Below are 21,910 nucleotides of genomic sequence, written 5' to 3'. Positions count from 1 at the left end.
CACTTGTGATCAGGAGTTCGAGACCAGCCTGGCCAACATGGTGAAACCATGTCTCTACTAAAAATACAAAATTAGCTGGGTGTGGTGGCAGACACCTGTAATCCCAGCTACTCAAGAGGCTGAGGCAGGAGAATCGCTTGAACCTGGGAGAAAGAGGTTTTAATGAGCTGATTTCATACTATTGCACTCAAGCCTGGGCAATAGAGCGAGACTCCATCTAAAAAAAAAAAAAAACACACACACACAAGAGGCTGTGAGTCAGTGTGAACTCCATCTAACACACCATTCTCACTGTATCTCCAACACTATAAAATTTTGGCTGATTTGAGTCTTACCGCATGTACAGCAGATATCTCTTCTGCCTGGACATGGTGCAAGGTGACTTTGTCTACTGTCCCCATCTCTCTATAGTGGGAATCTGTCCTCCTTAGAATTTGATTTCTAGCTTGCCTCGCAAACACAGCTCTCTGTTAAGTTCACGACAAGTCATGATGCTGTAGTTTTTCTGTTTTTATTGTTTTTGTTTTTGTTTTTCTCATTGTTAGGATGCAGTGTGCGGTGCTGCTGCTTTTTTACATTCTGGGCAGGAGCAAATCCTTGCCAGGATGATTGCAAGATGCACTCACTTGGGCCTATCAAATACACTTGGTCCTCCTCCGATCCATTAACCATACTCTATCCAGAGGATAAAAGTCCAGTTTGATCGTGGTGTACCTTGTTTGATATTTTTGGTGACTTCCTTTCACTCTTAGGACAACTAAATTCCTTTATGTGGCCTAGACTTATACCTGCATACCTCTTATACCTTAGTACTCCACTTTGTACTCTGAAAAATAGCCTTTTTTGTTGTTGTTGTTTTGTTTTGTTTTGTTTTTTGAGACAGAGTTTCGCTCTTGTTGCCCAGGCTGGAGTGCAGTGGCGCGATCTCGGCTCAACTCAACCTCTGCCTACCGGGTTCAAGGGATTCTCCTGCCTCTGCCTCCCGAGTACGTGGGATTACAGGCATGCACCACCATGTCCAGCTATTTTTGTATTTTTAGTAGAGACGGGATTTCTCCATGTTCATCAGGCTGGTCTTGAAATCCCGACCTCAGCTGATCCACCCACCTCGGCCTCCCAAAGTGCTGGAATTATAGGCATGAGCCACCACGCCTGGCCTTTTTTTTTTTTTTTTTTTTTTTTTCTTTTTTGAGACAGGGTCTTACTCTGTTGCTCAGGCTGGAGCGCAATGGTGCAATCACAGGTCACTGCAGCCTTGACATCCTGGGATCAAGTGATCCTCCCAGCTCAGCCTCCCGAGTAGCTGGAACTACAAGTACCTGACACCACACCTGGCTAATTTTTTTATGTAGTAGAAATGGGGTCTTGCTGTGTTGCCCAGGCTGGTCTCAAACTCCTGGACTTAAGCGATCCTCCTGCCTTGGCCTCCCAAAGAGCTAGGATTACAGCGTGAGCCATCACACCTGACCTAGCCATTAATTTGTCATCTTTCTCTTCCCTCTCTCCTTGCTGGCTCTTTCTCTTCCCTCTCTCCCTGCTGGCTCTTGTCCTTTGACTGGTTTTCTATTCATTCAGGTTTCAGATCCTCTCCCCTTCCCCAGGAGACCTGCCTTGATCCTATCCCCACCTCCACCCTCCTGCCAAGAGTTCTCCATCCCCTGGACTTTGTAGCAGTTGAATGATTGTTTCCGTAATGTCTGTCTCCCAGCCAGTCTCTCAGCTGCAGGAGGGAAGAGACTGTGTTTGTTTCTCCACGTGCCCCTAGTGTCTAGCGCAGCACTGAGCCTCTGACTCAATAAGCATGTTTGCTGCTGTTGTGAGGTTCTGTGCAGAGCAACCCTCTGCTGGGTCAACGAGAGCTGAGAGTTACCAAAGAGGTCTTTGTTTCTGATGACAGTTTAAAGGACTGGCTCCACCAGCCTTACCTTGAGTTGAACTGTGTGCCCCAGTGCCATCCTGCTGCCACTTGTCACATCCTAGAAGTTAGATATTGGAAATTAGTCTCCACACTGAGTCTCAGGCAGGCTTTGACAGGTAGAAGTGCCATTGGTGAAAAATGTTTTACACTGCTAGAAGTAGCCAAAGAAAGGAAGTGAACCCACCCCAAGTTTCATTGACATTAGGAACAGGAAAAGATTCTGGTATATTGATTCCAAACTATTACTAACCAGCTCTTTTATGTTTACAGCTCTAACATACCATCTAAGGCTGTTCTTTCTTGTGACTTAACATGTTTTGTTGGATCTGAAGACATAGTAAAGGACGTGGAAGGTGAAATTATTTTTAATCTCGGGTATCGTATTGAAATATATGTTTGATGGCTTTAAAATTTTTTTTCTCTTTTGAGACGAAGTCTCGCCCCCCCCCCCCCCAAGGCTGCAATGCTATGGCACGATCTCGACTTATTGCAACCTCCACCTCATGGGTTCAAACAATTCTCCTGCCTCGGCCTCCCGAGTAGCTGGGATTACAGGTGCCAGCCACCATACCTGGCTAGTTTTTGTATTTTTAGTACAGAAGGAGTTTCAGCATGTTGGCCAGGCTGGCCTCAAACTCCTGACCTCGTGATCTGCCCGCCTTGTCCTCCAAAGTGCTGGGATTATAGGCATGAGCCACCACGCCCAACCAGCTTTTAAATTTTTTGTATGTTTAATTTTTGTGGGTACATAGTAGGCGTATATATTTATGTTCAATGGTGTTTGACCAGTGTCAACCATCAGTTACCATAATGAATAAAAAATTAATTGAAGTTGTATTTAGTATAAAAGGAGAGATGTTGGTCTTGTGTAAAATGAGACAACTGCTGTATACTGATAGGTCTCAAAGAAATAAAAAATGCAGGACACATAATGTAAGAGTTAAAGAAAGAGGAAAGACACACGAAACACAGCTTATCAGTCAAAGACAGGTTTTCTTTAGATAAAACCTGAGAGGGGCTCCTGGCCGATTTCAGTCAGGAGCACTTTCTCTTACAGATGAAGAGTATATACTGGTTTTAGGGTGAGGGGATTATTACTAGCTTGGAATGCTTCTGTATGAGGGAGAAGTTTTATGGTGGAGTTGAAATGTCTCTGGGAGGAAGGGAGGTTATGTTGGGGCAGACATCTTTCTGGTGGCCAGAAGCAGGATTATCTCAAGGCCGTCATCTTCCTGGCCAGAGGGGGGTTATCTTGGGGCTAACATGTCTCTGGTTGGGGAGGAGTTTCGAACGTTTCTGGTTGGAGATGTTATCTATGGTTTATGGTTATGGTGACCTCAGCCATTAGACTGATGCCCTTTGGATTTAGGTGGTTTTTGATTAAGGTAAACTTTAGAATGAGGGGCTTGTCCAAGATGGCAATGCTCCTGCTTTCTTACCTAGAACATAAGGCTTTGAAAGTAACTGTACTCCAGGGTGTCAGCTCTTAAAGAAATAATGTCTTGAAGTGAATCTTTAGTTGCTATTGGTGTTGTTATTGAATATAATCTTGTTTATTTTCAGCCTGGAAAGATGTAACCAGTGGAAATACTAACATTCACCAGCTTCCAGGGGATCACTTTTATCTTCTGGATCCTGCCAACAAGAAATTAATCAAGAACTACATAGTCAAGTGTCTAGAAGTATCATCACTTGCCAATTTTTAGATATTTTTCCTTTCACTTTTAAAATAATCAAAGTAATATGATACTCTTTTCAGTTATTCAGCTGTAGCTCAGTTTTATTCAGATTGGAAATTACACATTTTCTACTGTCAGGGAGATTCGTTACATAAATATATTGAGGTATCTGGGGACAAAGGTCAAGCCAGTAAAGAATACTTCTGGCAGGCCAGGTGCGGTGGCTCATGACTGAAACCCCAGCACTTGGGGAGGCCAAGGCGGGTGGATCACAAGGTCAGGAGATCAAGACCATCCTGGCTAACACGGTGAAACCCAATCTGTACAAAAATTACAAAAAATCAGCCAGGCATGGTGGCGGGTGCCTGTAATCTCACCTACTCAGGAGGCTGAGGCAGGAGAATGGCGTGAACCCGGGAGGCAGAGCTTGCAGTGACCTGAGATGACACCACTGCAATCCAACCTGGGCGACACAGCAAGACTCCATCTCAAAAAAAAAAAAAAAAAAAAAAAGAATACTTCTGGCAGAGTCTTTTATTCTTCATATTAAAATCTCACTTGATTCTCCTTTATGGGAAGTTTGTCAATAAAATTCATGATTGGTAAATTATCAGTTTTTTTCTTCAGTTAGTTTAATGGTGAAGATGATTAACAGGGGAAGTGCTTGAAGTAAATGATTGTTTCAACAACACACCATGGCTCAAAGCTGGATCTCATTCTTTCAAATGTAGAATAGCCCCATTTAGTAAGAAAACGTAATCTACTGCTTTGTTAAAAGCAGATAACCCTAAATAATTATTGTCACCTGTATAGGCAAGTCCTCAGAATGCCCATACCCCAGCCCTCTAAGGAGTTTCTTCTACGCCACTTGCTGGACGGGAAGGGAGAGAGGGAGAGTGGCTCTGCCACCCTGGCATGACTGGCTGGGACCTGGGTCCAGTCCCCCCAGTGGACAACCAATCTAGAGTCTGGCCCGTGACAAAGGGAGTGGCCAAGCACAAATGTCGCACCTAAGAGGCTGCCTCAGCCTCACTCAGCAATAACTTGAACTTGACTTAGGGAGAAAGCACAACAGCTGGAAGTAAACAGGAATGAAGAGAAAAAGAAAAGCAGAAATAGGAGCCAGGCACAGTGGCTCAACACCTGGAATCCCAGCACTTTGGGAGGCTGAGTAGGAGGATCATTTCAGGTCAGGAGTGTGGGAGACCCCTGTCTCTACAAAAGATTTTAAAAATCAGCCAGGCATGGTGGTGTGCACCTGTGGTCCCGGCTAGTTGGAAGGCTGAGGCTGAAAGATTGCTTGAGCCCAGGAGGTCAAGGCTGCAGTGAGCTAGGATCATGTCATTGCATTCCAGCCTGAGTGACAGAGTGAGACCCTGTCACACACAAAAAAAGTACATAAGGCCTTAGTAAATAAGGTTAAGGAAAATGCATACAGGTGGTATTTTCCAAAATTTATCACTCTTTTTAAAAAAAGTACAAAAAATATAAAATTAACTATTTGGGGGAGGCACTTTGAGTTAGAATGCAGGTAATAAATTTAGGCTACAATTAGCCTTAAGCAAATTATGTTGTAGTATGTGTTGTACTTTATCCTTTAATTTGATACTATTTTCAGGGTTCCCTTACTGAAAGATTGGTACGAAAGTAATTGGGAGGTCTGGCGTGGTGGCTCACACCTGTAATCCCAGCACTTTGGGAGGTCGAGACGGGCGGATCAGCTGAGGTCAGGAGTTCAAGACCAGCCTGGCCAACATGGCGAAACCCCATCTCTACTAAAAATGCAAAAAAATTAGCTGGGCATGGTGGCGGGCGCCTGTAATCCCAGCTACTAGGGAAGCTGAGGCAAGAGAATTGCTTGAACCCAGGAGGCAGCGGTTGCAGTGAGCCAAGATTGTGCCTCTGCACTCCCACCTCAGCCACAGAATGAGACTATGTCTCAAAAAAAAAAAGTAATTAGGATTTGTGATTATTAATTTGAAAAATGTTTAGTTGATATAGTCTACAAATTGAAGTTTCATGATGGAACCAATGCCAGGCTTTGGGGGTGAGCTTTTTCCCCTGCAACTCTACCTGGGGGAGGTGAAGTCCATATGGGAACAACTTTTAGGAGTTTTCAAGCCCTCAACTCTAAGACACCAAGTCTGTCATTGCTGATGTCTTCTCTTTGAAGAAATTAGGCCTTGATATCCTTGTGGAAGACGTCTATCATTAGGCGAAATTTAGAAAGATAAGAATTATCTTGATTGCCAAAATTTTCCCGATGAGAAATCAACCTTGGTTTTTAAAACTAAACTTTTTGAGATAACTGCAGATTCCCTTTTATTTGTAAGAAATAATACAGAGAGATTTGTGTAGCCTTTAACCCAATTTCCTTTAATGGTAACTGTTATAGGAAATATAGTGTAATATCACAAGCAGGATATTGGTGTTGCTACAATCAGGACACAGAACATTCCATCACTGCAGGATCATCCCTCCTGCTGCCCTTTTAAAGCCACACTAACCTCCCTCCTCCCTGGCAACCACTATTCCATCCTTTGTGTCTATAAATTTTCCCCTTCAGGAATCCTGGCTGGACACGGTGGCTTAATACTTACTAATTTAAGTTATTAAGTAACTTAAAAAGCAAGTTACTTAACCTTATTAAGCCTTATCTGTAGAGGAGCGAAAATAGTTATCACTCTCAAAGGGCTGTTCTAAGAATTGAAAGAGAGGCCGGGTGCGGTGGCTCATGCCTGTAGTCTCAGCACTTTGTGAGGCCGAGGTGGGTAGATCACCTCAGATCAGGAGTTCCAGACCAACCTGGGAAAACATGGTGAAACCCTGTCTCTGTGAAAAATACAAGAATTAGCCGGGCATGGTTGCATGCACCTGTAGTCCCAGCTACTCGGGAGGCTGAGATGGGAGGATTGCTCGACCCTGGGAGGCAGAGGTTGCAGTGAACTGAGATGGTGCCACTGCACTGCATCCTGGGTAAAAGAATGACACCCTGTCTAAAAAGAAAAGAAAAGAAAAGAAAAAGAACGTTACATAAATGGAATTATACATGTAACGTTTGGGGACTGGCTTTTTCTGCTCATCGTAATTCCCTGGAAATTTATCTAGTGGACCTAGACAGTTCTGTTGTTGTTGTTGTAGCAGTAACATGAAGTTGATCTATTTCTCTGGTCATACAATTCCAAATCTAAATTGTTATGTGGGGAATAGAGGTGCACTGTTTTGGGGGGATATTTATCTTAAGAAATCTCAAACAATTTTTTGAATTGTTAACAAGAGACTCTTCTTTCAAAGAGCCTGTGTCCATCCAGAAAGACTGAGTCGGGGGCCAATATTATATTCCAGACTCTTTTTACTCTGACAGAACTGAACACATGGGGTACAGTAGTGGTACAGTTTATCACTAGATACATTTTAGTTTGCTTTTTTATTTGTCTTAAATGTAAAAATTTAAAGAAAAACAGGAGATATTTCTATGGTGGCTTTTTAAATTTCTTTAAACTGCTATGGACAGACTTGTACATTTCTTTTTTTTTTTTTTTTTTTTTTTTGAGATGGAGTCTCGCTCTGTTACCCAGGCTGGAGAGCAGTGGCGGGATCTCTGCTCACTGCAAGCTCCGCCTCCTGGGTTCATGCCATTCTCTGCCATTCTCCTGCCTCAGTCTCCCGAGTAGCTGGGACTACAGGTGCCCGCCACCACACCTGGCTAATTTTGTGTATTTTTGGTAGAAACGGGGTTTCACCGTGTTAGCCAGGAGGGTCTTGATCTCCTGACCTCATGATCCACCCACCTCAGCCTCCCAAAGTGCTGGGATTACAGGCGTGAGCCACCGCACCCGGCCTCTCTTTCAATTCTTAGAACAGCCCTTTGAGAGTGATATTATTTTCCCTCCTCTACAGATAAGGCTTAATAAGGTTAAGTAACTTGCTCCAGGTCACCTAGCACGTTCACAGATGAATGAGGACCTGAACCAAGTATGTTCTCTGGTTCACAGTCTCTGTATCACTGTGACCTCAAAGCCACATGGTGTAAGGAAGGAACAGTCTTACCATTGATTCTTTTTTTTTTTTTTTTTTTTTCCCGTTTAAGAGACGGATAACAATTTTTATATTTTTAGTGGAGATGAGGTTTTGCAATGTTGGTCAGGCTGGTCTCGAACTTCTGACCTCAGTGATTCACCCGCCTCGGCCTCCCAAAGTGCTGAGATTACAGGCATGAGCCACCACGTTCAGCCTTGCCATTGATTCTTAATAACCTGTTTTTATTTCACCAGTAACATTAACTCTTTGTAACAGAACAGATGAGCCAAAAGAACAAACAGCTGTTCAAATCTGTACACATATTACCAGGGTGAGACTTTCTAAAAAGTCAAACAACAGATGTGGAGAAAGGGAATGCGTATACACTGTTGGTGGGAATGTAAATTAGTACAACCTCTATAAAAAAACAGCATGGGAATTTCTGGCGGAACTAAAAATAGAACTACCATTCTACCCAGCAATCCCACTACTGGGCATCTTCTTAAAGGAAAAGAAGTCATTCTATCCAAAAGATACCTGCCTTGTATGTCTATTGCAGCACAATTCACAATAGCAAAGATATGGGATCAACCTAAGTATCCATCAGCGGATGACAGGATAAAGAAAACATGGTATATGTATACCAGGGGATATTACTCAGCCATAAAAGAAAATGTTGCAGCAACATGAGTGGAACTGGAGGCTATTATCTTAAGTGAAAAAATTCAGAAAAAAACAAAACAAAACAAAAAAACAAGAAAATAAAGATTTTTTAAAACCCTCAGAAACAAACAAAAGAAGTACCACGCTTTCACTTATAAGTGGGAGTTAAGCAGTGTGAACACAGGGTCCTGGAGTGTGGAATAATAGACACTGGAGGCTTGGAAAGGTGGGAGGGCGTGAGGGATGAGAAATTACCTTTTGGGTACAATGTACAGTGTTTGGGTGATGGTTACACTAAAAGCCCAGATTTCCCCACCACACAATATATCCATGCAACAGAACTGCACTTGTGACCAGGTGTGGTGGCTCATACCTATAACCCCAGCACTGTGGGAGGCCAAGGTGTGCAGATCACCTGAAGTCAGGAGTTCAAGACCACTCTGGCCAACATGGCAAAACCCTATCTGTACTAAAATACAAAAATTAGCCAGCCAGGGTGGCAAGCGCCTGTAATCCCAAGTACTCGGGAGGCTGAGGCAAGAGAATCACTTGAACCCAGGAGGCAGAGTTTCCAGTGAGCCGAGATCGCACCACGGTACTCCAGCCTGGGTGAGAAAACGAGACTCCTCAAGGAAAAACAAACAAGCAAACGAACAAAAACTGCAGTTGTCCTCTCTAACTCTATAAAAATAAAACACAAAATACTTTTCTAAAAGAACTTTTTTTAATTTTAAATACCTTAAGTTCTGGGTTACATGTGCAGAACGCGCAGTTTTGTTACAGAGGTATACACGTGCCCTGGTGGTTTGCTGTACCCATCAACCGGTCACCTACATTAGGTATTTCTCCTAATGTTATCCCTCCCCTAGCCCCCCACCCCCGACAGGCCCCGGTGTGTGATGTTCCCCTCCCTGTGTCCATGTGATCTCACTGTTCAACTCCCACTTATGAGTGAGAGCATGCTTGGTTTTCTGATCTTGTGATAGTTTGCTGAGAATGATGCTTTCCAGCTTCATCCATGTCCCCGCAAAGGACAGGAACTCATCCTTTTTCATGGCTGCATAGTATTCCATGGTGTATATGTACCATATTTTCTTAAAAAGAACTTTAAAGACACCTGGTTTAAGCAAGTACAATTGAGTAAACTATGTAGTTTCAGTATGCTCCTAAGTATTACAATTCATGCTAATAGCAAAAATCTACATGATACATCAAGTTAACAGTGTGCCTCTCCCTCTAAATGTTAGGTCATGATAGCATTAGGAAGGCTTCAAAAGCAAATATTCCTCGTATGCTGTATTCTAAATTCCATATTTTTCTATCAGCTCCTTTGCTTTAGAAATATAGGCACTCATCGCATCTTCCGTCGACAACCCTAGAAAGATACAAACAGGTTATCTCCCTGATTGGTGCATGGGGAAATTAAGAAAGTTTGCCATAAACTTGTAAAAGACTAAGAAACCTTTTTTGAGGTTCCATGCTTCCCATTTGGCTTTGCCTTTTAAATCTAGCATTCCTGGACACTCTGGCAAGAGAAGGAGAGATGAGTTTGCAAGTTAACATTTTACTGTGCACTTCTATACACGTTGTTAAAACAGAGTATATTATATTTTAAGTAATGATATACTATATTATATAATTATATTAATTGTAACATTAATATATTAATATTAATAATATGTAATACCAATATTAATGTCTCCAATTATCACTTGTTTGTAAAGCCCATAGAGTTCTTTCAGTTCTCCATCATCTGGTCTTGCTTTCAGCTTCCTCACATCTTCTGCAGCCCTGTCAAAATCAGCCTAAAGGGAAAAAAAAAAAGGAGCATTTTACCACCAAGGAATAGGAACTCGAAGAGCAGGAAGAGGAAGGTTTCAAACAGAAATGAACTTCTGCTGCTCTGGTTCTATCAGAATGATCTTAATTTACTTGAATTCCTAGGAGTTCACCTCTCCTGGGACTTACCTCATATGAAGAACTACAGAAAATTCTTAATACGGAAAATGTTTAGTTTACCCTCCTTTTTTTTATTTTATTATTATTATTTTTCAAGCCAAGGTCTAGCTCTGTCGCCCAGGCTGGAGTGCAGTACATTGGCACCGTCTCCACTCACTGCAACCTCTACTCTGAGGCTCAAGCCATTCTCCCACCTCAGCCTCCCAAGCAGCTGGGACTACAGGTGTGCACCACCAAGCTCGGCTAATTTTTGTATTTTTGTAGAGATGGGGTTTTGTCATGTTGACCAGGCTTGTCTTGAACTCCTGACCTCAAGTGATCTGCCCACCTCGGCCTCCCAAAGTGCTGGGACTACAGGCGTGAGCCACAGCACACCTGGTAAGTTTGCTTTTTTTTTTTTTTTTTTTGAGGCGGAGTCTCACTCTGTTGTCCAGGCTGGAGTGCCATGGCAAGATCTCGGCTCACTGCAACATTTGCCTCCTGGGTTCAAGTGATTCTCCTGCCTCAGCCTCCCGAGTAGCTGGGATTACAGGCACCTGCCACCATGCCTGGCTAATTTTTATATTTTTAGTAGAGACGGGGTTTCACCATACTGGCCAGGCTGGTCTTGAACTCCTCACCTCATGATCCACCCACCTGGGCCTCCCGAAGTGCTGGGTTTACAGGTGTGAGCCACCATGCCTGGCTGCTTTTTTTTTTTTTTGGCATTATTGATACTCAATGGAGTTTTCTCAATGACCTCACAGATGCGTCCTCCCTCTTCTGCCTCAGTCCTACTTTACTACATGCAGGGGCTTTGCTACCGGTTAATACCATCGTCTGGGGTGTTTCTCTTCCAGTGCCCTCCTGCCTACATTCTTTAATATTAGCATTATTTAGACCTAGTCAGCTTCTGAGGGTAATCAATATTCCTGATCTGGTTGAGTTGCTTGTACAGATTCCTTTTCACACTAGACCTAAATTATAAGATTTATTACAAATGATTTCTAGAAAAGAGGAGTTGCTTAGCCAATTTAGAGCTGATTAGGGAAAACTGTATACCAGTATACTTGAGTAGTATGTTTTTAGACTTCCTGGAAACGCTATATACAATCTACTTAAGCCTGGCGTGGTGGCTCATGCCTATAATCCCAGCACTCTGGGAGGCCGAGGCAGGGGACCACTTGAGGTCAGGAGTTCGAGACCAGCCCAACCAACATAGCAAATCCCTGTCTCTACTAAAAATACAAAACTTAGCTGGGCATGGTGGCGCACACCCGTAATCCCAGCTGCTCAGGAGGCTGTGGCATAAGAATTGCTTGAACCTGGGAGGCGGAGCTTGCAGTAAGCTAAGATAACGCCACTGCACTCTAGCCTGGGCAACAAAGTGAGACTCTGTCTCCAGAAAAAAAAAAAAAAAGGACTTAAGTAGTAAGGCTTGTCCCAAGTTAACTCTGAAAATGGGGACCTCCCAAACCCCGCAAGACCCTCAGGCTGGCCCAGGGTTCAGCCAGTAGCTGAAATAGACAAGGAAGTCCAGTGTACTCTGGAGTCTGAGGGTTCCCAGATGCTTTATCCCTTTCCCTTTCTAACCTCTTAGTTTATACTCTATGAAGGGCTTCGTGATTATTTTCCTTTATAGATTTTTAAATTAAACTGTGTCTTATGTTATTTTTTAAAACTCAGGATAAGCAGGAATTGTCCGTAGGCTGGCTGTCAAACAGGGGAAGTTCAAGGATGTACGCTAGCTGGCCCCCGCCCCCCACACTTCTTCTCTGATGCCAGAGCTCCCTTTGGATCCAAAGGCCTAGGAGAGAAAGTGGATAGCCCCAGTGTAACCTCAGTACCCTGTGGGCTCAGCAGAGTGACTGGCTCAAGTTTCCTTCCGGCCCCAAAGACAGGCAGTACTGTGGCCAGGTCCCCCTGATGGCTGAATAGGCAGGCCGCCATAACAACCGTGTCAGCACTGAGTGGTTACATTAAATATTAAAAACGGAAAGAGCCAGCGCCCTCATATGAAGACTCCAACAAAAGCCCACCAAGAGTTTTGCCCAGGCTCTTCCTGGGGCTTGAGGCATAACAAGATAATGAAGGAATTCTTAACAGGACCCATTTAGGATTAAACAGGTTTTATGGGGGTCTGAAGAAAATCCCCAGACCTCCACAAACAAGTTTTACTGGGATCTGAAGGAACTCCCCAAACCTCCATGATTTAGCAGGAAGCGAGGGTAATCACTCCAGCACCTGGATTCATCTAGATTAAGGACATTTGCTGAGGCTCCAGAGGAGGGTCTTCAGGACTCAGCCCTTAGTTATAGATTAGAAGTTAGTCACTTAAGGCTTTAGATGAACGCACACTTACATGCAGACATGTAACTTAGAAGGCATATAAAGCTCTAGAAACCTCTGTAATCTTGGCAATTATTTCCAGGTCTTCTCCTTGTACCCAGTTACAGAAACCAACTCTCTCCTTTCCCAGTTTATCTGCATCTCATTATCGAGCTGAGAGAATAAGCAGCGCGGCTCTCAGTTTGGTCCAGGAACAGTAGTACATGCAGAACAGTTGTTTTGTGAACAAAATCACCGTAAGTTGGAGATCAGGGTCTTCAGCCTAAATAACCTTGAACCTGGCCCATCCTCCTACCCAGTTCCCACAGGGGACTGAGAAGCACGGGGACATGGAATAAGGGGCGCCTTGTCTTCTGAGTGTCTTCCTAAGAAACTCTTGGCTGCTTTATACTAATGCCATGGTTAAGAACATGGCTCTGGAGCCAGACTGCCTTGGTTGGAATCCCAACTCCATCACTTAAGTGCTGTGTGACCAGGCTGGGAGCAGTGGCTCACGCCTGTAATCCCAGCACTTTGGGAGGCCAACGCAGGTGGATCACCTGGGGTTGGGAGTTTGAGACCAGCCTGACCAACATAGAGAAACCTGTCTCTACTAAAAATACAAAATTAGCTGGGCGTAGTGGCACATGCCTGTAATCCCAGCTACTTGGAAGGCTGAGGCAGGAGAATCACTTGAACCCAGGAGGTGGAGGTTTCAGTGAGCCAAGATCATGCCACTACACTCCAGCCTTGGCAACAGAGCAAGAATGTCGGGGGAAAAAAAAAAAGTACTTGCAATAAAGCAAGACATAAGAAACACTTTTAGTTTATGTTTTAGCAAAGAAAGCAAATTCTTTTTATACACTTAGCTTGGTAAGTTGTATAGAAAAAATAAAAACTAGAAAGATATATACTAAAAATATGTAAACAGTAATTGCCTCTGATTATTGGCAAGTTATGTAGTTTAAAAATATTTTTGTACTCTGCAAATTTTCTATAAAGTGCGTGGACTGTGTTTATAATAAGAACAAAATTGAAATGCTGAGTGGCCAGAGCCGCTACAGGGTGAGGCTATTCAGAAGAGGTGTAGGACCTTCCTCTGCAGGTTTATAGGCCATCTCAGGTGTTCTGTTTGCTGTAACGTCTCATGTTATTTTGCAATGACAGCAACTAGACTCCTTTTGATGTGCCAAACCTTAATTAGAATTCTAAGCCTTTTAAAAAACCCATATAAGGGCTGGGTGCAGTGGCTCACGTCTGTAATCCCCGTATTTTGGGAGGCTGAGGTAGGTGGATCACTTAAGCTCAGAAGTTCGAGACCAGCCTGGCCAAAATGGTGAAACCTGGTCTCTACTAAAAGCACAAAAAAATAGCTGGGCATGGTGCCTCACACCTGCGATTCCAGCTACTCAGGATAGACTGAAGCAGGAGAATAGGTGAAACCCAGGAGCAGAGGTTGCAGTGAGCCAAGATCCTGCTACTGCACTCCAGCCTGGGTGACAGAGTAAGACTCTGTCTCAAAAAAAAAAAAAATAAAAAATAAAAAAAGATCTAATGAAAGTCCTAGACCCCTCTGCACATTAGAGCTAAGCCCTGACACAGTTTCCCATGCCATTTCAGGGGTCCCCACTCTTTCTCCCTATGCAGGTAGGGAAACCAGTTCTAGAGCAGTGGTCAGCATTATTCGCTCTGTCCAGCCTGTCTAGTTCTGGCACCTCAATGCAATACATTCCTGTCTTAAGGGGCTCTTCTGATGCGCCTTCCTGCAGCAGGCCTTTCCCATCCCAACCATGATAGGCTGGAGTACAAACAATATTGGCCTTGGCCAGGATACTCAGGTATGACTTCTAGCTTTGAGGCACATTGCCCTGAGACTCTATCCAAGAAACAAAGATCCTCTGAGTTGCAGCTTCAGTCGCAAAAAGAGTATCAGCCTCAGCGGGAAGGTGCCAATGTGTCCAGAATTGGTGGGCTCTTGGTCTTGCTGACTTCAAGAATAAAGCCGTCGACCCTCACGGTGAGTGTTACAGTTCTTAAAGATGTTCCTTCTGATGTTTGGACGCGTCTGGAGTTTCTTGCTTCTGGTGGGTTCGTGGTCTCCCTGGTTTCAGAAGTGAAGCTGCAGACCTTCGCCGTGAGCGTTACAACTTTTTAAGACGGTGCGTCTGGAGTTGTTCATTCCTCCCGGTGGGTTCGTGGTCTTCCTGGCCTCAGAAGTGAAGCAGCAGACCTTCGTGGTGTTACAGCTCATAAAGGCAGCGTGAACTCAAAGCGTGAGCAACAGCAAGATTTATTACAAAGAGCGAAAGAACAACGAAGCCACCGCACACAAAGGAACCCAAGCAAGTTGCTACTGGCTAGCGCGGGCAGCCTGATTTTATTCCCTTATTTGGCCCCACCCACATCCTGCTGATTGGTCCAGTTTACAGAGAGCTGATTGGCCTATTTTACAGAGAGCTGATTGGACCGTTTTGACAGGGTGCTGATTGGTGCATTTGCAATCCTCTAGCTAGACAAAAGCTCTCCAAGTCCCCACCAGACTCAAGAGCCCAGTTGGCTTCACCTAGTGGATCCCCCATGGGGGCTGCAGGCGGAGCTGCTCGCCAGTCCCGAGCCGTGCCTGCACTCCTCAGCCCTTGCGCGGTGGATGGGACCAGGCGCTGTGGAGCAGGGGGCGGCGCTCGTCGAGGAGGCTCGGGTCCAGCAGGAGCCCATGGCCGCGGGGAGGCTCAGGCATGGCGGGCTGCAGGTCCCAAGCCCTGCCTCGTGGGGCAGCAGCTGAGGCCCAGCGACAACTTGAGCGCAGTGCTGGCGGGCTGGCACTGCTGGGGAACCTGGCACACCCTCTGCAGCTGCGGGCCCAAGTGCTAACCCCCTCATTGCCTGGGGCCGGCAGTGCCAGCCGCTCGGAGTGTGGGGCCAGCTGAGCCCTCGCCCATGCCCACCGGAACTCCCGCTGGCCTGTGAGCACCTCACAGCCTTGGTTCCCGCCTGTGCCTCTCCCTCCACTGTTCCCCGCAAGCAGAGGGAGCCGACTCCAGCCTGGGACAGCCCAGAGAGGGGCTCCCACAGTGCCGTGGCAGGCTGAAGGGCTCCTCAAGCACTGCCAGAGTGGATGCGGAGGCCGAGGAGGTGCCGAGAGCGAGGGCTACTAGCACGTTGTCACCTCTCACTAGGGTTAAGGATGATTTATAATTTTTTTTTTTTTTTTTTTTTTTGAGATAGAGTCTTGCTCTGTTGCTCAAGCTAGAGTACAGTGGCACAACCATGGCTCACTGCAACCTCCACCTCCTGGTTCAAGCAATCCTCCCACCTCAGCCTCCCAAGTCGCTAGGATTACAGGCATGCACCAACATGCCTGGCTAATTTTTTTGTATTTTTAATAAAGACAGGGTTTTGCTATGTTGGCCAAGCTAGTCTCGAACTCCTGAACTCAAGTGATCTGCATACCTCCACTTCCCAAAGTGCTGGGATTACAGGCGTGAGCCACCATGCCCGGCCAAGAATGCAAAATATTCTTGATTTGATTCAATGGACCCTGCCCTCCCAGAGCTCATCTCACAGCTCATACTAATTAACAAACCTACTTACTGAACACCTCCGATAGATCAGGCCTTTGCCAGGCAAATGGGCAGGCACAAGGCAGTGTGCTTGAAGGTGCTCATAGCCTGGTAGGAAATGAACAGGGCAAGGGCAGTCACATGGGACTTGCTGCAAATAAGGTGCAGCAGTTGCTCTGGGAACACTGGAGGTAGCGCAGAGGGGAAGGTAAGGAACGGAAAAAGCTGTCCCTGAGATGAGATGGTGATTGTGCTGGGGGGTTCAGGTCTGCGTTTGTTGGGTGCAGAGGGGCAGGGAAAGCTGCTCCCAGCAGTGTGGACAGAAATTACTGGAGTTCAACATAAAGGCTGTGTGGGGTTGCATGAATACTCGTAAATAAATAAACAATAAATAATCACCTTGGCAGCACCCACAGGGCCTCAGGGACTGCTGGCGGGTGGCGTGAGCCTGGTCTGAGTCTATTAAGAACATCCTTGTTGGATGGTTAATGAGTGAGCAGACTTTAGGGGGATCAGAAAGTTATCATAGGTGAGATGCAGCTTTAAATATAGAGCTATGAACATTGAATTCCAAAGCATTCTTGTTACCAGTGGAGAGTGCCCAAGTTCTTGGCATTTTTAACAAAAAATTGGAGAAAAGGCACAAAGCAAGGAAAGAAAGAAGCAACAAAAGCAGAGATTTATTGAAAGCGAAAGTACATTCCACAGGGTGGGAGCAGGCAGAGTACAGGGACTCAAGAGCCCTGTTACAGAATTTTCTGCACTTAAATACCCTCTAGAGGTTTCCCATTGGTTACTTGGTGTGCATCCTATGTAAATGAAGTAGTAGCCTGCAATCAGAGGCTAAAGTGAAGTTACAAGGTTACACTTCTATGCAAATCAAAACTTGGCTCACGATCAGTCTGATTGGTTGGGGAAAGCAACCAATCAGAGGCTGAAGTGAAGTTACAAAGTTACATTCCTATGCGAATGTCTGATTGGTTGCACAGAGATACATTCGATCTTCCATCTGCTACACAGAGAATGGGGAGGAGGTTGCAAAGGGAGCAGCCTCGGGTCCTTTTATTACATAGGTGTGGAAAGTTGGGGTTTTCCTTTTGATTTAGTTCTAGGAAGTCAGTGTGAATCGGCCTTAGGTTCTTAGGTTCTCTGCCTCCAGACCCTATTCTCCTGCCTCATTCCGAGAGAAAGGCATCATAGTTTTGCAGTATCCTACGCTGCTGCAGAGCTGGACTTGCTGCCTTTGGCAGGAACTGCAGCCTCTGCTGGGCTGACTTCTCCTGAGCGAGGGGTCCTCAGCATCCTAGTTGAATGTTTTGTGCATGGTCTCCCCCGAGATCTCACCCGAGCTTGAGATTCTGCAAGACAAACTGCCTTAAGGCTACTACTGCCGCTCCCTGGACTCCTTCCTGTTCATGCTTTTGACACAAGGCCCCCTCGCCCCACGTTTGGCGTAGAAGTTACGCCAGCATCGCTCACACTGGGTACATCCTGGGTGCATCCTTCCATGCTGATTAGGCGGGCTGCTGTGTAAACTGCCTTTCACATTTCAGCCTCACTGAAGACAGCCTCTGAGGGTGACTCACCTCATCTGACTTTACTTTCTGCAGCCAAAGAACATGGTCATCCCACATAGGGGGTTGACAAGGTCTTCTCAAGCAATTCTTTCCCATCGCGCAACCCAATTAAGAAGATAAAAAATTCTCACACTCAAGGAACTGCAGGGTTCTTAGGTCACACAAATGTGGGCTAGGGGAAGAGGTTAGTCTTTTTTGCCAATTGTTAAAATCATCAGTCCCCTAGATTTGAAAAGATACATCTTCTGGAAGAAGTCTGCTTTTTAGCTTCATCATCTAGGAAAGAAATTTGTCCATTTAGGATAAACATCAGCTCTCCTAAATGCTTTGGTGAGGACAGAAACGTATTGTAAATTTTCAAATAAAATCAGGAGGCTATAGCTGAATTAGAAATTCCATTGTTTTGCTACTCCAGTGACAGTCTACTTATTCTTGTATAAATAAATAGAAGTCTAGGGACCCTGAACTAGTCACCTTTCCTCTAATTTCCACTCAATGAGCATCTTGGCAGAACACTAGTACCAATATGATCCCTGCACATGCCAGTGAGGTAATAAAGACAGAAGAGGTTTCAATATGTCAGCCAGGTATTACTTGTCATTTTTAAAAGTTACTTTCAGCTGGGCGTGGTAGCTCACATCTGTAATCCCAGCACTTTGGGAGGCTGAGGCAAGTAGATCTCTTGAGGTCAGGAGTTCAAGACCAGTCTAGCCAACATGGTGAAACCCTGTCTCTACTAATAAAACAAAAATTAGCCGGCCGTGGCGGCAGGCACCTGTAATCCCTGCTACTAGGACGCTGAGGCAGGAGAATTGCTTGAATCTGTAAGGAGGAGGTTGCAGTGAGCCAAGATCACGCCGTTGCACTCCAGCCTGGGCAACAGAGCGAGACATCACATCGGAAAAAAAGTTACCTTCCTCCAATATTAACATGCAAATGCATTGTTAGTAGATAACATCATGGGTCGATATTAATACTCCTTAGCATACTGCTTTCCTGTGACATCCCTAAACTCTTAATTCCTCATTGCAAGTATTTCAAAAGCAAACAACAACAAAAAACCAAAGTACTAAGCTAAAAAGGAAGCTTTCAGATCTTTCAGGAACTTTTAGAAGAACGTTTTGATCATTTTGGGGAGAGTTCAGTATAAACACATAAGTCATGCATAAGAATATTTGAGTCAGGCACAATAGCTCACGCCTGTAATCCCAGCATTTTGGGAGGCTGAGGCGGCAGATCACCTGGGGTCAGGAGTTCGAGACCACCCTACCAACATGGAGAAATTCCGTCTCTACTAAAAATGCAAAATTAATCGGGCATGGTGGTGCATGCCTGTAATCCCAGTTACTCCGGGGAGGCTGAGGCAAGAGAATCGCTTGAACCCGGAAGGCGGAGGTTGCGGTGAGCTAAGATCATGACATTGCACTCCAGCCTCGGCAACAAGAGTGAAACTCCTCTCTCTCTCACACACACACACACACACACACAAACAGCCAGGTGTGGTGGCAGGTGCCTGTGGTCCCAGTTACTTGGGAGGCTGAAGTGGCAGGATTACTTGAGCCCAGGAGTTCAAGGCTGCCCTGAGCTGAGATCACGGCATTGCACTCCAGCCTGGGTGACAGAGTGAGAGCCTGTCTCAAAACAAACAAACTAACTAAATGTTCCACCACAAGCTTATCCTTATTGGACTTTTACCACATGTCAGACATTGTTTTAAATGCTTTATATATATAACTCATTTAATGTATCTCTCCTCCATTTTTAGATAAAGAAACTGAGGCAGGGAGAGGGTAACTACGTCACAGGCTAAGTAGAAGTGAGGCACAAATTTGAACCCAGATGGCCCTGGAGTATGTATTATAACTTTACCCAGGATAGCGTCTTGCCTGACTGAAATGGTTAAAGAAGTAAGCCACGTTCTATGAAACTTTGTGCGTGTAAAAGATTACATTTTAGAGGCCGGGCGTGGTGGCTCATGCCTGAAATCCCAGCACTTTGGGTGCCCAAGGCGGGTGGATCACTTGAGGTCAGGAGTTGAAGACCAGTCTGGCCAACACAGTGAAACCCCAACTCCACTAAAAATGGAGAAAAATAGCCAGGAGTGGCGGCGCACGCCTGTAATCCCAGCTATTCGGGAGGCTGACATATGAGAATCGCTTGAACTCGGGAGGCAGAGGTTGCGGTGGGCTGAGATTACACCACTGTCCTCCAGCCTGGGTGACAGAGTGAGACTCCATCTCAAAAAAAAAAAAAAAAAAAAAAAAAAACCACGAAAATTAGCCGGCCGTGGTGGCATGCACCTGTAACCCCAGCTACTGTGGAGGCTGAGACACGAGAATCGCTTGCACTTGGGAGGTGGAGGTTGCAGTGAGCAGAGATAGCACCAACTGCAACTCAGCCTGGGCAACAGAGTGAGACTGTGTCTCAAAAAAGAAAAAAAAATTACATTTGAGAATATTTAATAATGAGAAAATGCTCATATTACTGTGTTAAGTGTAGGAATAAAACTGTATATACACAATAATATCATAGGTATGTGTGTAGATATATGCCACACACATACACACATGGAAAAAAAACATACTAGGACATACTAGGAATTACCCTAGCATGTTAGCAGTGGTTATCACCTGGGTGAAGGAATTATGATTGGATTATTATCAGTAATTATTAGTTTATGTTTGTTGTCTTTTCCAAAGTTTTCCACCCTTAAACATGTTTTTTCACATAAAAAAAAACAGTATTTTTAAATCGGAGCCTCGCAGATCTCTTCTGCTCAGTATGACACTAAGAGAGGTCCTGGAGGTCTCAACGAGCGAAGGGGAGGGAGCGGGGGATGAGACCCGGTGATCTCGACTCCCTCTCGGAGACGGAGAGAGGAGGCCCGCTCCGTGCTCCTCCGTGCTCGTGCCTTGCCTGCTTTTCCGCTCACGGTCGCTCACCCGACCCCTGGGGTCCAGAACGGTTGCCCTGGGAGCCCCGGCTCGCCGTCAGCAGGCACAGGTGCGGTCTACACCGCCATCTGCGGCGCTGGGGAAGGAGTGGGCGTGTCCCCTGGGTCTCCGCCGACCGCTCCCGGGGCGCCACGCCCACCGCGCGCCCCACTTGAGCACTCCCCTCGCGGAGCGCCCCTCCCGCGTGGCCTCCCCAAGCCCCGGGTACCTGCAGGGCCATGGTGGCGGCGGCCGCGTTGCTGCTGCAGCTGTTATCCGGTGCTCTGCCCCCTAGGGCGCCCGCGGCTTCTTAAAGGGCCGCGTCTCCGCCAGCCGCTGCCATTGGCCCCGCTCCCGGCCCGGCCGCCTCCCATTGGTCGCGGGCGCGGGGGCGAGGCTGGGCTGTGAGCTCCTTAGCGCGCCGGGTTGCCCGGGCTGCAAATGGAAAGACCAAGAGAAGAGAATTTAAATGAGTTTCTCCCCGCTCTGGGCTCTCTCTTCTATTCTTTCTCAAGAGGGTCTTTGCAGGAAACCCAGAGAGGTCTCCCCAGGGCACAGGCCTCCCCTGGAATGCCTTCTTAAAAAAGAAGAAAGAAAGAAAGGAAGAGAGAGGAAAGAAAGAATATACATATTTATCTAGAGAGACCCCCCCAACTCTAAAATATATACGTAATGTATTTAATTTTTAAAAGAATGTATATATGTAAATATGTATTGACCGGGGGCAGTGGCTCACTCCTGTAATCCCAACACTTTGGGAGGCTGAGGCTGGCAGATCACCTGAGGTCGGGAGTTCGAGACCAGCCTGACCAACATGGAGAAACCTGGTGTCCACTAAAAATACAAAATTAGCTGGGTGTGGTGGCGCATACCTGTAATCCCAGCTACTTGGGAGGCTGAGGCAGGAGAATCTCTTGAACCTGGAAGGTGGAGGTTGCTGTGAGCCGAGATTGCGCCATTGCACTCCAGCCTGGGCAACAAGTGCGAAACTCCATCTCAAAAAAAAAAAAAAAAGAATAAATAAATATATATGCATTTAAAATTTTATACAGAGGTGAGGGGTCTTGCTAGGTATATATAAAATATTTTTTCTCTAAAAATTTATATATATACATTTATATTTAAAATTTTAAAAATTAAAAATTTTATACATTAAAAGTACCTCTCTTTTTAAAGAGAGGTGAGGTTGCCCAGGCTGGTCTTGAACTCCTGACCTCAAGCAATCCTCCCACCTTGGCCTCCTGAAGCACAGGATTCCTTCTTTATACATACTTCTCTCCTGTCCATTATTCCT

The 21,910-nt window shown here is 45.5% G+C and overlaps 3 protein-coding genes across 4 annotated transcripts in view; 1 reads left to right on the top strand and 2 right to left on the bottom strand.

Moving 5' to 3' along the window:
- Positions 1-4,087, top strand: part of LOC105468343 (S-acyl fatty acid synthase thioesterase, medium chain-like) — a 29,916-nt gene extending 25,829 nt beyond the window's left edge. For both annotated transcript variants that reach the window (XM_011718436.3, XM_071070452.1), the window contains exons 7-8: positions 2,189-2,271; positions 3,482-4,087. In XM_011718436.3, coding sequence (XP_011716738.2) covers positions 2,189-2,271; positions 3,482-3,624 — 226 coding nt within the window. In that variant the 3' untranslated portion in view covers positions 3,625-4,087. The remainder of the gene's footprint in view (positions 1-2,188; positions 2,272-3,481) is intronic.
- LOC105490653 (acyl-CoA-binding domain-containing protein 7-like) overlaps positions 1-10,065 on the bottom strand; it is a 92,462-nt gene extending 82,397 nt beyond the window's left edge. The window contains exons 1-2 of the mRNA XM_071070454.1: positions 9,968-10,065; positions 1,926-1,976 (exon numbers count right to left, since the gene is read on the bottom strand). Of these exons, the coding sequence (XP_070926555.1) occupies positions 1,926-1,955 (30 nt within the window). The 5' untranslated portion in view covers positions 1,956-1,976; positions 9,968-10,065. The remainder of the gene's footprint in view (positions 1-1,925; positions 1,977-9,967) is intronic.
- On the bottom strand, positions 7,121-20,956 carry LOC105468339 (acyl-CoA binding domain containing 7). Its single transcript, XM_011718426.3, has 4 exons — positions 20,846-20,956; positions 9,968-10,085; positions 9,743-9,805; positions 7,121-9,655 (listed from the first exon to the last, which is right to left on the bottom strand). The coding sequence occupies exons 1-4, from the start codon at positions 20,855-20,857 to the stop codon at positions 9,582-9,584; spliced, it is 267 nt and encodes an 88-aa protein (XP_011716728.2). The 5' UTR covers positions 20,858-20,956; the 3' UTR covers positions 7,121-9,581.
- Between the last annotated feature and the right edge of the window lie 954 nt (positions 20,957-21,910).

Source organism: Macaca nemestrina, chromosome 9, assembly GCF_043159975.1.
Source record: "Macaca nemestrina isolate mMacNem1 chromosome 9, mMacNem.hap1, whole genome shotgun sequence".
Lineage (NCBI taxonomy): Eukaryota > Metazoa > Chordata > Mammalia > Primates > Cercopithecidae > Macaca > Macaca nemestrina.
Note: the sequence above shows the minus strand (reverse complement) of the source record. Positions and strands in the feature narration are given on the sequence as shown.